Here is an 18546-nt window from a genome sequence, read left to right as displayed (position 1 = left end):
TTCGTCAGCAGCAGAAGGAGTTAGTCGTTATGTGATGAGGATCAAGGAATGAATATGTTAATTTAGATTTGGTTATGTGTGCTCGTGGTGATGTTCAATTGGAGAGGACGCAAACATGGGTTATGCAACTTACTTGGACAACAAGGAATAAAGGAGCGATGCATGAAGTTGGACAAGTAGCTGATTATTATATAATTATTAATTCGAATTTTGCTTGCAAGTTTTTACCTTTCACTTGAAAGGGTTTTTCTTGTTTTAAGCACTTAGGATTTTATTTTCCTATTTGGATTTGGTTTTTTTCTTTTTTCTATTCGGGTTTGGTTTTTAAATTTGTTTCCTGGAAGGATTCAGATATTGGCTAATTCAAGCTAATATTGAATTTCTCTTGGAATCCTATTGGGTTTGGGTTATTGTCTAAGCCTATAAATACCCTTCTCATGTAATATTTTAAGAGAGACAATGGATGATATAAAACTTTTGTTTTGAGATAAACTATGAGTAGTTTTTCTTCCCTCTAAACTTCAATTATTGGATTGTTTTGAAGGTTAGATTCGAATTACTTAGTTTCTGGATTGATCTAAGCAATTTGAGATTCAAATTTCACGTTTCTGGATTGATCGTGTTCTTTTGAAATATGGAATTTCAAAGTTCACGTTTCAAAAGGATATTTCAAAAGAACACGATCAATCCAGAAACATGAACTTTGAATCTCAAATTGCTTAGATCAATCCAGAAACTAAGTAATTCGAACCTAATCTTCAAAACAATCCAGTAATTGAGGTTTAGAAAAAAGAAAAACTACTCATAGTTTATCTCAAAACATAAGTTTTTTATCATCCATTATCTTTCTTAAAAGATTACATGAGAAGGGTATTTATAGGCTTAGACAATAACCCAAACCCAATAGGATTCCAAGAGAAATTCAATATCAGCTTGAATTGGCCAATATCTGAATCCTTCCAGGAAACAAATTTAAAAACCAAATCCGAATAGAAAAAAGACAAAAATCAAATACAAATAGGAAAATAAAATCATAAGTGCTTAAAACAAGAAAAACCCTTTCAAGTGAAAGGTAAAAACTTGCAAGCAAAATTCGAATTAATAATTATATAATAATCAGCTACTTGTCCAACTTCATGCATCGCTCCTTTATTCCTTGTTGTCTAAGTAAGCTGCATAACCCATGTTTGCGTCCTCTCCAATTGAACATCACCACGAGCACACATAACCAAATCCAAATTAACATATTCATTCCTTGATCCTCATCATTATGCTTCTTAGCTTAGGACTAAAGCTATTGATGTTAGACATTTTAGACTAGGACAATCTTGTATATTTATGCATGTAATTTAAGTTTCATGAAATGTATTTGCTTAATATATTAATGAAATTTTATCTTTTTGCAAGATTTAGTCTCTGAGTCGTTTCATATTCTGATGACATTTTAAATCCTGATACTAACCATATTCTGATGACTTTTTAGCTCTGATACAAATCAAGTTCTGATTCTGACGTGGCAGTATTTATTTACTTGGTTTATTTATGGTCATTCTCTTATTGGTCATATTTTTACAGAATATTGGTAAGCAGTAATAATAATTTATTTAGTGGGAACAGTTTTAAAATTTAAAATAAAACTGGACGTCCTTGATTGGTAAGAGGAACGGTTTTTCTCCTTGAAAAACTGCATGTGATAAGTAATGATTACTGAATACCCATGCCCATTAATTATCTTTTACTGCTGTATGTCTGACAGGTGTCTCAACGGTTATTTTTTTTTTGTATAAGTAAAAGAGAGAGAAGATTGTAAAATCTTTTATTTACCTTCACATTTTATCTCTCTCTTTTTACTTTTATTCTCTCTCACATCTACTGACGATTTTTCATACAGACATTTTATCAAACACCTTACAGGCAATTTTCTCTCTCACGTATTTCTCATGGCACCCAAGGACATAATTTTTGATGGAGCTATGTTTGTTCCTAATAACTTCTCCGCTATTCTTAGCAAGTCAGAAGCCCCATCTAAACTTCACTTCATTCAGGACTTTCTTGCTAGTTCTGATATTGGGTATGCTCTGACCGAACCTGAAGCAGTCTCTGGTACTCAAGTACTGGAGTTCTGGAGAAGCGGTGTATATGATGATGGTGGTGCTCAAGGGTCCCCAAGTATTATTTTTTCATCAGGGGAGGATGAGTATGTTGTGACATTGTCTACGGTTCGACAAGCACTGCAGCTACCTGAGAACTGTGTTTATTCTACTGTTGAAAAGCTAGTTCTTCAAAACATGATGGCCAGTCTACGGTTCGACAAGCACTGCAGCTACATGAGAGGACTTTGGCAAAGCTGGGCCAGTTGAAGAGATCTTTCATAAGGAGAGAATGGAGTTTCTTCTTTGACTGCATAACTAAGGCTTTTGCAAACAAATGTTCCAATTTTGATGCAATTCCCATATTCAGCCAACAAATCGGGTATGCTCTCATAAATCAAACTGATTTTGACTATGCAAGTGTTGTCTTAGGTTCTATTGGGGATAGAATGACAGAAGATAGAACTACTTTTTATTTTGCTAGATTCTGTCAAGTTATCTATAGTTTCTGTTGTGATAATAAGCCCCAATCTGCTAGTGAATTAATTTCATCATTCAGACTAGCTAAAAGAGCTTTTAATGACTTATTATCTACTGATAATAAGAAGGTTGTTTTAAGACCCCTCCTAATTCCTTTATCTGTCAAACAAGCCTTAATAAACTACGATCCAGTTAAATACACTGAACTATATCCTGATGTTCAACCATCCCAACCTCATCCATCAGCACCTACCACCTCTACTCAACCACCTCAAACTTCTCAACCTCAACCTTCAGATCCTACAGTACAGCCTTCATCTTCCAAACCTAAGAGGACTAAGAAAGTACCTCAGACACAACAGAAGAGAAGGAGATTCATTCTGCGAGATGAATCAGATGCTGAGGAACAGGTTCCAGTATCAGAACCTGTTGTTATAGAAGCTGAGAAGGTACTTCTCAGAAGGATGTTGATATTGGGAGTTCCAGGCCCCTAAAAAGGCTTAGAAAGCGTAATTCTGATGATATAGCTCCTAAAGACTCCTCAAAAGCTAAAAGATTCAAATCATTGGCAAAAAGGCCTGAAGATTCTGGTAAAGGAATGGAAGCAGCAGCTAAGGAAGGGGGTCAGGAATCTCTGATCTCACAAGACCCTGTTGAAGCTCACAATTCTCCTAGTGCTGATTCAGACCTTCATGCAACTCATCAATCTCCAGTACATGCTGATAACCAAGGGCCAAGTGATGAAATTGACATCCATAACTTGGAAGTGCCTCAGGTTTTGCATCTAGAAGCTCCACCAGTTCCAATCACTCCACCACCAACACCATTTCTTGATGCTGATTTTAATCCAGAATTACCTACAACACCTTCTCTACATCTAGATACTGAAGATTATATTTTAGGTGAGCATCAGAATATGGTTGTTGATCAGAACTTAGTTGGAGATCAGCACTTAGAGGATGATGTTGAAGCCTCCATAGCCTCTCATACTATTCTTTTATCAGAAGAAGCTGCTGATGCTGATTTTATAAGTTCTGATGCTGCTAATGATGAAGTTACTGGTGAAGCTGTTGCTACAAATGTAGATGTTGATGCAGCTGGTCCATCAGGACATGCACCTCAACAAACTGTTCATAAAGCTGAGATAGTTAAGAAGTTTGTTACAGGAGAAGCACCAGTACCTTGGAGTGAAACTCCTAGAGGACAGGAGTGGACTAAGGAGTGGAACACAATTACCTTTTTTCCTTATGAAAAGATTCTTGCTGAGCATCTTGCAAAAGCTGATGAAATGCTGATCAATAATGATTTCAAGACACAGCTGAGAGTTACTGCATTGAGTATAAGGCACCTTCAAGGTCAACACTCAATAACTCATGACAAGGTGAATAAAATTTAAGAAAACTTGATCCAGCAAGATATGAATCTGAAACTTGAAAAGAAAAGGTTTTTCCAATCTACCTTTGACATAATTGCCTACATTGAGAAAACCCAAGAGAAGCAACAGTCTCAGATTGATAAAATTTTGAAGAATCAAGCTTCTCATCAAAATCAACTCAATGAGATCCAATCCTCAGTGGAATTGCTTGTCTCTCTTTTATTACCCGCTGATGCCAAAAAGGGGAGAAAGTAATTAAGTCCAAATGCAAACCTATTAAGGCACTGAAGGGAAAGGATGATGGAAAAGATGATCCGGGAAACTCTGGAATGGGTGGAGGTCATGGTCAAGGTAAAGGTCTTTCATCAAGTAAAACTGGAACTACAAGTCAAAGAACAAGTTCTGATACTGGGAGAAGAATAACTTATGATACTGGTAAAAGGATAAGTTCTGATGAACATCTGGAACTTGATGAGGAGATTTCAAGACAGTTATTTCTGAAAGAAAATCCAGGAATGGACTTTGAGAGTCTAAAGGAAGAAGAAGCTAGACTTAAGTTAGAAAAAGTCAACTCCAAATCTGAAGCTTCTATTGTTGAAAAGAAAATTCCTAAGGCTAAAGACATTGTGATAAAAGAAAGGGTAAATCCTGAGGCAACCAAGGCCAAATCACAAATGCAGATAGATCCAAGGTCCAAGGGCAAAGAAAAAGTTGGTGAACCTGTAAAGGTTTATCAGCCTCCTATGGATGAAGAAATATCTGTTGAAGATGCTAATCTTACTCTGGTTTCAAAGAAGATTTCTCAAACAACCTCTGACATGGCTCAAGTTGTTCAGAGTCAAGATATAGTAAGTTCTGATATGACATTGAAGCAAGCAACCTCTGACATAGCTCAAGTTGGCTTGATATTAGAAGATAAGTTAAAGGAAACCTCTAATATTGCTCATGTTAAATCCTCAAGGTTACTCCTACCAGGATTCACTAAAGCTAAACAGACTCAACCTTTGAAGACTGCAACAAGTGGTTTTGAAGCAAGAGTGGTTACAGGAAAGGAAGCAAGAGATAAAACCGGTTTGGGTAGTGATGATGAAAGAAGAGTGCAGAGCACAACCAATGATCTGACTTCCTTAAGTGAACCAGGTGTTGGAGCAACTCCTGAAAGATTGAATTAGCTTGAATCTGTACAGATGGTTTATCATACCTTTTTGAAAGAACACATCTTGTTATATTTCATGACAGATGGAAGGGTTTACCACATAAGGGAAAATGCTATACCATTGAAGTATTTTGAGGAACTAGAACATGTTTTATTTCTACTTCAAGTGAAGAACAGATTAACAGAAAGTGCTGCAAATTATTTGAAGACTCAAATTCAGAGATAGAAGAAGCTTTATTCTGTGAAGTCTGACAGCACATACTGTCCCAAGTACAGAGATCACAAGGGTGATATTGTCGAGATGAAGCCTAACTCTGCTAAAATTATAACTACCTTTCTGGGTTATAAGGCTGTAGAATTCAATCTTGAGTCTGACAAGGCATATTTGATCAGACTGGATCAGGACATAAGGAAATCTAAAATAAATGATCTCAGGGCTGCTATCTTTCAAATTGGTGAAGATACAGTTGAATTTAAGAATGCTAAAAGGAGGATGATTGATGAACTTAAATATGTTGAGAGATGTTTGTTAAAGAACTATCTCAGAACAACTCCTGATATTAAAGAGATCAGTAATTGAAGCCAAGTCAAGATCTACAACTGCTCAAATTCTGATGTGTATACAGACTGAAGCTATTATCGCAAGTTAAAGTTGATGAAGCTTTAAAGACTGTAAGTTGTAGCTATCTAGTCAAATTCTCATGCATTTGTACTTAATGTTTTTGACATCATCAAATATATGTTAAACTTGTATATTGTGCTAATTTACAAGTTGGGGGAGATTGTTAGATATATTTGATAATGTCATGTTTAATGTGATTTGTGTTTAGTTTTCAGATCTTACCTAAACAGGACAAATCAATACTTAACTGGAAATCAGTACTTATACTGAAGTCAGAACTTAAGTGGTCAGAACTTAAGTTACCAGGAGATATTTATCAGGAGATAATATCAGGACTTAAAGGAGACTTTCAGATAAGGAAGGCGACTGATTGAAAGGAAAGAAGATCAAGATAAACGCAAGAAGAAATATGCATGAAGAAGGAATTCTATGAAGAATAGAATACTTGGAAGAAAAGATATCTGATTGATATATTTTAGGAAGCAGAATTATATTCCATATCAATTAGCGATTATCTTATAACTGTGTAGTATATAAACACAGACATAGGGTTTACACTATAAGTATTATCATTATCGATAATAATATTCATTGTAACCCTAGCAGCTCTCGTGATATTTGTTCATCACTGAGAGAGGACAGTTCCATATTGTAACATAGTTTATTATATTGAATAAAGTCTATTTTCTGTTACTTGAGTTCTTTAATTCGATTTGATTGTGATAAACACTGTATTCAACCCCCTTCTACAGTGTTTGTGACGTAACATATTCGTATATAAATCCTCGAGGGGTGTTGGTACACTCCGGTAAAAAAATTAACCGGCTACAATCTAAGAACAACAAAGTTCCTAGCTACTACAAAAATTTACAAATCAAATCCTATACAATAATCTAGCTTTTGTTTGTACTAGGATTTAATTACCGGGTAACGATTATGATGCCCCTAAGAATATACAAGAATTGAATCGGGCATTATAACGTTACTCCGGTGAGAAGTTAAACGGATATACAAAAATCTTGAGCTTCTCTGTAAATCTTCGCTGCCATTTTCACTTCTCCTTTGGGAGAGAAGATGAACAGAAAATAATTCAGAATGAATGGCTGTCCTTTCTTTTGCTTCAAAGTGTAGACTTTATATCCAATAATGTGTGGCTGAGGAGAGAGAACTCTGTGTGGTGACAACTTTATTTCTCTGTGGCGACAAGGAAGTACAGGAGGGTTGTGTGGCGACAGGAGATACACGGGGTTTACTTTCCTTAGTTTATTTTGTAGCTTCTCTGTAGCGACACAACTAATACTACTACTTAACCAAAAATGAAACAGCTCTGTGGCGACTGGAATATGGGTTCTGTGGCGACAGCTACATACTAACATAAACAAACTAAATTGCCTGCTTGTTATTCATTACCTTTTATCATCTTTTTTCTTTTATTCTTTTTCCTTTTTCTTTCTTTTTGTCTTTTTTTTTGTTTTTCCTTTCTTTTCTTTTCTTTTTGTATTTTCTTTTTCTCTTTTTTGTTTTGTTTTTGTTTTTATTTTTTTTTCTTTTTAAATTTAAATTGTAACTAAAATAATTTATAAAATAAACTTAAATATAACTTTTATAAATAAACTAATTTAGATTTATAAAATAAACTTATTTAAAGTTTATAAGATAAATCATTTTAAGTTTATTAAATAAATTATATTAAAGTCCATTAAATAATTTATTTAATTTAACAATTAAATTTTGAGCTTCGCCAATCCCTTGAGTTGTTTAGCTGTATACCCTGCGCGCCTCTTCTCGTACTTTAACAGATAAACGTTCAATCCATGTACGTTCCTCAACTTAACAATTCTTCTATAAATAATACTCAGATTCCTTTCACGAGCTGTTGACGCCTAGTGCAACTGGTCTGGTTCACAGACGACTAACCCCGATTCAGGCCTTCATATTATAGCCTTGATTATATTGTTAAGATTGCCTCAACTTTATTGCTTCAGTCACTGACTGTCAATAAACAACTGTACTTTCACTGGAATCCTTTCTGGTACTTTAGACAACGTCTTCATTAACCTCTGTCTATACCCTGTCTTCAATTCTTCAGATTCCTATGCTTCGAACACTGTCTATCTTTAATCAATGCCAATACACTGAAATCTTCCGGTAGCACTTGTATACTGAATCTTTAATATTTCTGAAACCCTGAAAGTCTTTAACCTTTGTTCTTCACTGAGGCATGATCATATTAATGAACTTTTTTCAGTGACCTGTAGACAGACTTCAGGCTTTCTTCTAATCTTCTGATTCTTTGTATTTTCTTTGTCTTCATTCTTCCTGATTTCTTGTGTAGACGTAGTATTATTAACCTGTCATGTTCTGGTATTGTTATCGTGTTGAGTTATCACGTAACTGTTCATACAGCTATGCAGTTTCACCAACAATTCTTGTACGCGTTCATGGACCGAGGATCAACCCACACCAAAACCGTACACGATTCTCATCATCTACATCCACCCGATAAAAGAAATTACCAAAACTATTTTCTTGTAGTTCTCGTAGCAAAAGTAATCCGCACTCCGCATCACCCGAATCAAACACTCGGCACCGAATATCACGTATGACACTACGTACGTCTTGATTAGATAAACCAAGATTTTCAACACCCCCCTTTGTCTCGCTAAGAAACTTTATTACTTTGCTCGTCTCAATTCCCGATTTGTTAAACAACTCAATCAATGATCGCGTCATAGGATCTATGTTGAGTGATCTTTGAAAAAATTTAAATTTTTTCGGCGACACCAATTTATGATTGTGTTCTAAATCCACCGAACTAATTTGCCATTTGTCCATCTTCACTTTGTGAACGACACACATTCGAGCACCACAATTCATTCGTGAAATTACCTCCCTAACTCGTTTTCCTTCACCAAAATCCAACAGCGTCGCTCCTACCCTTCCTCCTTTTCGACAAATAAACAAACGGTATGATGGTTCATTTGTGTTTGTTCGCTTATGAGTATTCCTAATTATTATCTCGAATCCCTCTTTTCGACCATAATTCCTGTAAAACACTTCAGCATCATCCAATGTATCGAAAATCTTGCCGACATAAGGCACAACATCGTTACTATTGTTATATCCATGATTCTTTTTCTCAACATTTTTCTCATCTTTTACGTCATCAACATTTTCACCGTCAAAATTATCACCACCAACGTTATCATCAACATTATGACCGCCAACATTATCACCACCAACATTATCAAAATCAACATTCTCATCACCAACATTATCAATATTATGACCACTAACATTATCAACACTAATATTATCACCACCAACATTATTCATATTATCATCACTATCAAGATATACAATATCTTCATCAACAAATAACTTACGACGAGTTACGGGGTTTCGTCTAACGGGGGTATAATAATCGTAATTATCATTTTCATTAGAAGAACTACAAGCTTTAAATAAAAAAGAAGCCATCAACAATCGAAAACTGACCTTTTGAGATCACCTTTGATGAATCAATAACCAAAAAAATTGAAATTGTTGAAAGTAAATTGTAAATTGTAAAATGAAGAAGAAGAAAGTAAGTATCAAACAATTTGTCTCCAGCAATGAAACATTGCTGGAGTGACCCATTAAATATAAACACCAACCAGCTTTTGGAGCCATTAAGACAGAGTTCCTCCCGCAATCACGCATTGCGGACTCACACTGCAGCAATGAGTCAATGTAGGAGGACTCTGTTTAAAAATAAATTTGTAAATATTTTTTCGAAATTATATTTTATTATTTTTTGATTTAATTTTTTAAACTAAAATATTTAAATTAAATATTAAATATAAATTTTTTGAGTGAAAAAATTATTTTTAATTATTTTTTCGAATAGTATTTTTGAATTTTTATTATTACGAAATTTTGTGAGTTTTATGCTTTTAAAAATTATCATATGAGTTATTTTAGTTAAAAAATAATATTATCAATTTTAATAATAAAATTTATATTATTAATTATATATTTTTTTGTAAATTCAAACTTAATTTTTGTGCAAATATTAAATCAATATCAATTTTTTGCGCCAATATTAATAAAAATTGTTTGGTCAAACGTTGGAGTTTTGACCGACCCACCGCATTGGCTCATTGCTGACTCACACTGCAGCAATGAGTCAATGCGGGAGGACTCTGATTAAAAATGAATTTGTAAATATTTTTTTAAAATTATATTTTTTTATTTTTGATTTAATTTTTTAAACTAAAATATTATTAAATTTAATTTTTTTGAGTGAAAAAGTTATTTTTAATTATTTTTCCGAATAGTATTTTCAAATTTTTATTATTACGAAATTTTGTGAGTTTTATGTTTTTAAAAATTATCATATGAGTTATTTTAGTTAAAAAATCATATTATCAATTTTAATAATAAAATTTATATTATTAATTTTATACTTTTTTGTGAATTCAAACTTAATTTTTGTGCAAATATTAGATCAATATCAATTTTTGTGCCGATATTAATAAAAATTGACTGGTCAAACGTTGGGGGGTTTGACCGACCCACCGCATTGGCTCATTTCTGCAGTTGTTCCTGCCGCATTGTGTCATTGCGGCAGACTAGTCAACAGTCATACCCCTCAACTTCTGCAACATTTTTTTTTGTGCCTAAATTTAATATTTGGTTTTTAAAATTCTGATTTTCAGCCTATAAATAGCGCTCTTGTAATCTCATTTCTTTTTATTCTATATTTTCTCTTCAACATTCTCTTCTTTATTTTCCTAAAAATGGTTTTCTACTATAATTTTGACAATAACAAGGTAATTATCGATGGTGTTGCTTATGACGGGCCGAAAGAGAAGAAGACATGGAAATAGCTCTCTGCCGTATTCAAATGGAGCTTGAGCGCAAGAAAAAAAAAGGAAAATGAGGTGAAGGCGAAGGCGGAAAAGTTGAAGAAAAAGGACGGCGATAAGGGTGATAAAGGCGGTTCTTCCAACACCGTTAAAGCTTGATCATTCTCGTCGAAATAAAATATTTAAGTTATTATGTATTTTGTTTTAAAAAATATTTGAATGTACTCCATTTATATTTGAATGAAATAAATTATTTAATGTTTTGTTTTTCTTGTACTTGTCCAATTTAATTTATCAATTTTTAATTTATAGTAAACAAATATAATGCTAAAAATTGAAAATGTGAAAAACTAAAAAAATAAAATTTTATCGAATTTTCGTTACCTATAAAAAAATATAAAACAACTTAGCCCCCAAAATGTTAAACAAACTATATAAAAATAACTCGGGCACCTGCCGCATTGTTTCATTGAGGCAGTCGCAATGAAACAATGCGGCAGGTGACTCTTCAACCACCCGCCGCTGTATTTTACATATGTTGTGGCTGTGGTTAACACCTCCCGCATTGACACATTGCAGAAGGGATTTTTTGTACCATTTTATTCTTATTTGTCTTTTTAAATGGAAAAATTTTATAGAAAAAAATATTTAATTCAGTATAATTTCATTATACAGTACAAATGTGTTATTATACATAATTTTGAAATATTTAAAATTTAAATTAAAATAGTTTGATTAGAATTCACTCAAAAGAGTTTTAGACAAACAAGTATGATTGTTTATTGATCGAAAGGTGTCGTCGACACCTTTCGATCAATAAACAATCATAACAATACTCCATTCATACATTTCAGTTATCATCTGCGGTTTTTTATGTTTTTCATTAAAACTAATATTTTAATTATTATACAATTGATAATATAAATGGGAAGTAGTAATAAAATTAGAAAATATTGAACAAGTGGTTGTTAAAATTAATTATATACTTTTTAACTCCATTATTATCAGAAACAAATTAATTCATTAAAATATAATTTTTTGTTATTTAAGAAATTAAATCACTGCTTCATTGTTTCATTGCGGAATGTGCGATGAAACAATGCGGCAGTACCTACAACAGCATTGTTTAATTGTGGAAGGTGTAATTAAACAATGTTGCAGGTACAGCCGCAATACCTCAATGCGGAAGGTGGTTACTACAACCATCCGGGGTTGTGGACCAAAACCCTATATATATATATATATATATATATATATATAATCTTTGATTACAAGAGTGCATTTGCGACTTTTAACTACTGACAGCAAATGTTGTATTAGCAGAGTAATGGTTCCAAGATTGCATCAGCAAACTAGCATCACCAAATAAACAGCGCCAAACAGACACAATAGCATAGAACAGAAATGGGTATGACAGAAAACAATAGAGCTGCTGATGGAGAAGGTTCGGGCTGCATATAATAAGGAAACACTAATATGGCTGAAGCAAATAGCAGAGCAGCAAACACTATAGCAATTAATCGGTTATCGATGTTTAGTTCGCTCATCTCAGCTCTATTTCTCATGACAGATGGGGGGGTGCTTTTACAAAAAAAAACATCACATAAGTAGATGAAATAAGGATATGTTGAATCTTTTATGGGAAGCCTGAATGATCGTCGCCAAATACTGCAAGAAATCAAAGCAAATTTAATGTATAGGGGAAAGATCAGATACCTCTAAATAACTGAGTAAATAGTTACTACATAATCTTTTTCAACATTCCAAATATATACCCATGTCATCCATACTTTGCAATTTAGTCGACTAATTTTTTACTTTGCATTGGAAGTAGATTTTATTTTTCCCTTCTGGTGTAAATGAGTATGTTTTTACAAGAAATCAAACATAGACTACATTCCTCTAGAAGGGGAAAATTACAGAAACAAGGATACTCAAAAAGCTTTAAAATGCATGAATATCTTTTTTCCATATTTTGATAGCATTACCTGCAATGGTCACCATGTAAAACAGAATGTGGTCAGAGGCCAGCATATATTCAGTTTTCCTATGCAAAGCCTTCTAGTCGCCAGGAAGAATACAACACAATGAACCCGCTCATCAGTCATTGACCCTCCAGTTTTTTAGCTATAGCTGCCTCAGTGCCTCCTGCTTGTGCTTGCACTTCCGAAATCTGGCAAGTTTACACCTCCCCTTCTGCCGACGTCCTGACATGCAGTCATGTGAAAAGCTAATCATCAGCCTTTATCTACTTCTGCAGACACCATCCCAACCACATGATGCTGATTCCAGAAAATTACTACAAAATAATGTTGAAGAGAAGGAGAGCTAGATGTGGCCATCTTCATGGCCAACATAAAAGAATTAATGAGAAAATGAAAACCAGGAAACAATACCAAAGAAAATCCAGCACCAAAATTACTACTCAAAAGTTAAAATTATACATATGAACAGAAACATGGTAAGATACTTAATAACATAAACGAATGGATGACTTCACTTGAAGGAAGATCTAAAAAGAGCCCTACTTTGTAATTCTCAGTTACAGTTCACTAGTTCAGAACACTCTGAAAGTTTACATGAACCACAATACGACTATCAAAGTACAAAAAAAATGTCCATCATCAAGGTACTTAAACGAGAAAACACGAATACCAAGGTTAAACATATATGCTACTTCTCCACCGTCCTTAATCTCATTCTAAACATTGTTGGTTGCTTGTGTTTACAGAAGTTAGTAGTCCACTTTTATATATGATGTCCAGTTCTTGAAAATAGGGGCATGATTTGGTATATCCAGGACAGCTCTTTTCACTCTCCAATGTTTTCCTGTAGTAATTATTGATATTCTCCCACTTCTCCTTACACTTCTTTGCCGTGCGATTGTACCCCATTCTAAATAATCTGGCTGCTACCAATTCCCATAGAGAGCCCCCCTTGTGACCATTCAGGAACTTATGGTCCAAAGCAGCTCGAACAGTTATGAGCGATTGTACTTCGGACTTACGCCATTCCCTCTTACTAGGATCTTTATCACAACTGCCAAGATTGATGGGTTCTTGTTCACTTTTCTCAGGGCATGACACTTCACAAAACAATTGAGGAATTTGAATCTGATGGCCCAGCAAATCTTGTATATAGGATATGAGAGCTAGGCTGCGAGATGTCTCTTCTCTTCGTAACTCCTCATCCCTTCGGGCCCTCTCAATCTCCTGCAGCTTCCAGGCTTCTTCCCTAATGATTCTGGCCTCTTCATTCTTCTCTAAGATCTCCAACAACTGTCTATGCATCCGCTCTTGATTGTACAGGACTTTTCTCATTATATTCTCCATAAGCAACTCTAGCGATTTTCTTGTTCTTTTCCTCTTCCGGTTTGCAGGTTCTCTTATTGCTTCTGATGACTCACTATCATCATCAGACGAGGAGCTGAAACAAAACAAAAGTATACGCGTCAGCTTAGGAAAGTGAACATTAAAAAAACATGTACTTGATTTTTCCTCAGCCATCCATCTCCAGCTCACTATTATTCTTTAAATTTTTTCATACGTAATTTATCAATCATAACATCCATTGTATATTCCACGGGTAAATTTTGCATTAAACCAGAAGACAAAGTTGGGACTAACAACTAATTAATGTGTAGAATTTAGAACATTAATTTAACATCCTGAATTTCAGTTTCCATTTAGTTTTTATGCAAAAATTAATTGTATTAGACCCCACAGGCTTGAAACTCTTCATAGAGCTCAAGATTCTTTATCAGAACTATACGTAATTTACAGAAATTGGAATAGCTTTCCAACTTTACACGATTTATGGTCTTTGTGGAACATGGAAAGTGTGAATAAAAATTTCAGGCGATGGAATAAATAAACAACTCTTCTGTCTACCAAGCTTCAAAACATTTGCACCCCAGTTGTATCCTTCATAGCTCCATCAGTCCATCCCTTTGAGAGCCAACTAATCCCCTTGGCAGTTCCAAAGTTCCCATCTAGGTAACCTTTACTATAGATGCATACATATATGTGTATGTGAATGTGAATGTGAATGTGAATGTGAGCTTAAGCGTGCAACGAAGACCATGTTTTGTATACGTATTTCCAAATAAGGAACAACTGCGGACAAACTAAAATTTCAAAATATATACATACACTAGTTACACATTCGGAACAAAAATATCAGGTTGACTTGTAATATAATATTTGTGAAATACTAGAATTCTATAGCTGCAAGTTAGCTATGTTAAAGAGAAAAAAAAATTATCAATTAATAACTCTAACACTATACAAGCTTTTAATCTTGAAATTTCATTTGATGCACATTACAATTCAAGCACATGGTTTCACAAACACGCTGAAATTATTCACAACAAAGTCTTTATAAAGTATATAGGGAGGTATAAAAAATACTACAAATGCAAGTAAAGAAATTTCATTCAGATTTAAAATTCAAATTAATTAATGTGTCAATAATATTTAGCCAAATGACAAAAATATATGAGATGACAACAATAGGCCCTAGTTGTACAAAGGGATTAACCTAACAAATAACTAAGGTAACGTAAATAAATTCCCTAAATATGGTGCAGACCAACAAGTATCACGAATGATCACCATTTTCACTAAAGTGTTCACACCAATGAGCTTTAATAATTATAATTCCAATTTTTAACAAAGACTATCTACACATGGCAAGTAATATGACATGACGTATGACGTGGCCGTGTTCGAAAAAAAAACAGAAAAATGAATATTTTAAAACAACTCTCGCGCTATGCGCGGACATTTTTTTTTCCATTTTTGCGGAGGTTTATTAATTAAAAAATAAGGCCCATCATGAATCTCAATAATTCAACTTGACATCATATCTCCTTCAAAAAATTTAAAGCTCGGCTTCGCAAGAGCCAAGATGTTCCATCATATCCACCACCGTGAGATGGACACTAAAAATCCAAATCAATGTATAGGGGTAGTTATAAAACATTTATATGTACGTGTGAGAAAATCGGGTGTCAGTAGATTCACAACTTTACCCACATCTGCAGAAGCGAAATAGATCTTCCTGAAAGGACAGATGCCAAGGTGTTGTGGCTTAGCTTTGTTTATTTCAGAAAATTTTATAATTTGTGTTGACATGAAGTTCAACACTAATTTTGTATTCAACTTTGTATATTTGTTCTTTTAATAGGTCATAAACAAGAACTAAATTGGTGAAGAAAAAAGAATAGTGCTTCTCCAGAAGTTCTTCTCCTTGTAAACCTTCCTTCTGTCATCCATGTTGCTAATAACGCATCTTCCACCTATTGGACATGAGAATACTTCCCTCACTGAGAAATCAATTAACTTCAATATCAAAAAGAATATCCCTTGAATCACAAAACAGAACTCCTACAAGAAATGCTGATTACTTAGACAATTACTAATTACTTGTATATTTAATAAGAAACTTCCTTAGGATAAGATTTTTATCTTTACTCCAAATATACAATTACTAATTACGTATATATTTAATAAGTAATATACTTATGCTTCGGCTTCTAAAGCTGATATAGTATTTTTCAACCCAAGGTTCTTTGAGCCTCTTAGAGGTGTGTTGCGCATAAAAATTTCACTGGTACTTTACTTTGACTATAATGATCACTTTTGACACTGATTTTGTATCGTAATATACTGTAAATTCTAGCCGCCCCGTATCACCAACATAATAATTTACTCCCTATAATTGTCGTGTCCAACAAAGTTCCAAGCCGCATCATTCTAATCCAAAACACATGACACTTATTACGCTTCAACCAACTTATTGTTAATAAATCATTTTCTTACACTGAAAGCACACGTAATGTAAAATAACATAGCTAATTTCGTTTTTATATACAATTGACAAATGCATAGTAATATAATTAAATATACGCACTACATAAAACATGTGTGATTTAAAGGGTTTGTTCAAACAAATAAATCATGACAATGAATAAAGTCATTACTACATCCATGGTTGTCACGTCAATAAGTCGAGTCGAGTCGATGGAGGTCCAGCTTGTCGACTAGTCGAATAATCGTAGACTAGTCGCTGACTAGTCGAAAAATTAATAATATTTAAATAAATAATATATATCTTATATACATGGTTCCCGCATCAAAAGCCTAACAATCCTATACTCATATGTATATCAATCACAAAATAGATATGTTACACACAAACATATCTTATTTTCTTTCTATACGCTCACATCGATAAGCTGACTATATAAACAAATTATACTACATTTATGTTAATTTTTAATCACAAAAACACACCCACATAAAGATATGTAAGTTGAATTTTTTAATCAATTTGTACAGACAAAAACACACCCACATAAAGATATATAAGTTGAAATTGACATGTTAATTGTTGCTAATGTCGAGCATGTTTTTAGAATTTTTTATTTTTTCATTTTAAATTGTGATTGGATTTTGCAGTGGTCGACCGACTAGTCGACAAGTCGACAAATTAGTCGACCAAGTCGACCGACTACTCGAAAATTCGCAAGTCGAGCCCTCTAGTCGAATTTCTCAAACCAACTAGTCGACCGTCGTGACAACAATGACTACATCACATTAGAACAATAAACAATGACATATACGTAAGGGGGAGTACATTTCACTAGAAACTTCTTAGCCTCTCGTAAGAATTTACCAACATTGACACGACACAAGATGCATCAAAAATAGCTAGGAAATTCACTAAAGTTTAAGAAAATAAATTTCTTAACAATCTCTTGAGTATAAATATTTATATTAATCAAAATACAATGTTTATATAATAAATGAATTTTCAATTAGAACAATGTTTTCAATTTTTTAATTTTCAATATATTAACACTTAACTATATCCAGTGAAGTTACTGGTAAAATTTTATTTTTGTAAGGTCGCTAACCTTAGAAACATGTGTAGTTGAAAATAATTTAGCATCAACTCTATACAAACATATTGAATTAACTAATATAACCGCTCAAATGCACTAAAGCTAGCTTCAGATTTACCAAAAACTCAAAAAACCAAACAGCAGTAATTATGTTAATTTATACGAAAAACAATACAATAAATAGAGAACTATCGGAATGAGACGGAGGGAGTAATATATTAATAAAGAAAGGGGGAGGAGAGCACCTGAATTGAGACTCCAAAGAACGAGCCTGAGAGACTAATTGGAGAATGTGAGCATCATTTTCCACCTTGAAATCCTGAAACGCCTTGGAAACACTGCTAATATAAGACGAGGATGACATTTCACACCTGGCCTCGTTCATTAAACACGGAGGAGTCACATCGATGTCACTAGGATCGTCGGAATTACGGCGAATTGGTCGGAGCTTCTGAGGCTGAGGTGGATCAGTAAACACTGGATACGAAGTCTCCGGGAAAGGTGCTAAGCAACTATCCGGTTGGAAAAGGGTGTTATCGTTGTTGCTCTTAAGCTCGCCGGAGAACATATCCATGGCCGGAGAAGACATACTCTTACTCTTATATATATATATACATATATATATATAGGGTAAATAGAAACGAATTGAAGCGGCGCAGAATTTTGATATTTGGACGGTAATTTGGAGGCGGCGAGTAAAAGGACAAGGTTAAAAACCAGATGACATCACCATATTTAAATGCCTCGTGTGCCCCTTCCACCGATTTTTACCTCTTTTTTTATGTAAATTTTTTTAAACATTTGATAAGTTGCTTGTCCCAAACTATTGTATAAGGGGGTTAAATACGATATTTATAAATTTTTTTCGATTTTTTCAGTTTATTTATTAAAAGTACGGAATCAAAATAGGTACAAAATATTTCGAGAAATATATTATTTTATTAATATAAACCTTGAGTTTGCTACACTCTAATCAGTTATGATTTGTTGCAACAAATTTGACAGCATAACGGTATGAGTACAAGCTTAATAAATTTTGTCTTCAATGGAATTCTCATAAAAATAC

The 18546-nt window shown here is 33.7% G+C and overlaps 1 protein-coding gene across 1 annotated transcript; it reads right to left on the bottom strand.

The window, feature by feature from the left end:
* Window positions 1-12978: 12978 nt before the first annotated feature.
* LOC141678035 (trihelix transcription factor GT-2) lies at window positions 12979-18177 on the bottom strand. Its single transcript, XM_074484222.1, has 2 exons — window positions 17726-18177; window positions 12979-13999 (listed from the first exon to the last, which is right to left on the bottom strand). Exons 1-2 carry the CDS (start codon window positions 18067-18069, stop codon window positions 13270-13272), a joined length of 1074 nt encoding a protein of 357 aa, XP_074340323.1. The 5' UTR covers window positions 18070-18177; the 3' UTR covers window positions 12979-13269.
* Window positions 18178-18546: the final 369 nt, after the last annotated feature.

This window comes from Apium graveolens, chromosome 8 (genome assembly GCF_009905375.1).
Source record: "Apium graveolens cultivar Ventura chromosome 8, ASM990537v1, whole genome shotgun sequence".
In the NCBI taxonomy this organism is placed as follows: Eukaryota; Viridiplantae; Streptophyta; class Magnoliopsida; order Apiales; family Apiaceae; genus Apium; species Apium graveolens.
This window is presented reverse-complemented; position numbering and strand designations above follow the sequence as displayed.

Bases quoted from the DNA above. Each gene is read 5' to 3' on its own strand.
- LOC141678035 (XM_074484222.1), bottom strand. From the start codon at position 18,069: ATGTCTTCTCCGGCCATGGATATGTTCTCCGGCGAGCTTAAGAGCAAC. The intron at 14,000-17,725 runs GTGCTCTCCTCC...GTTTTGTTTCAG, and splicing joins TCTTTGGAGTCTCAATTCAG to CTCCTCGTCTGATGATGATA.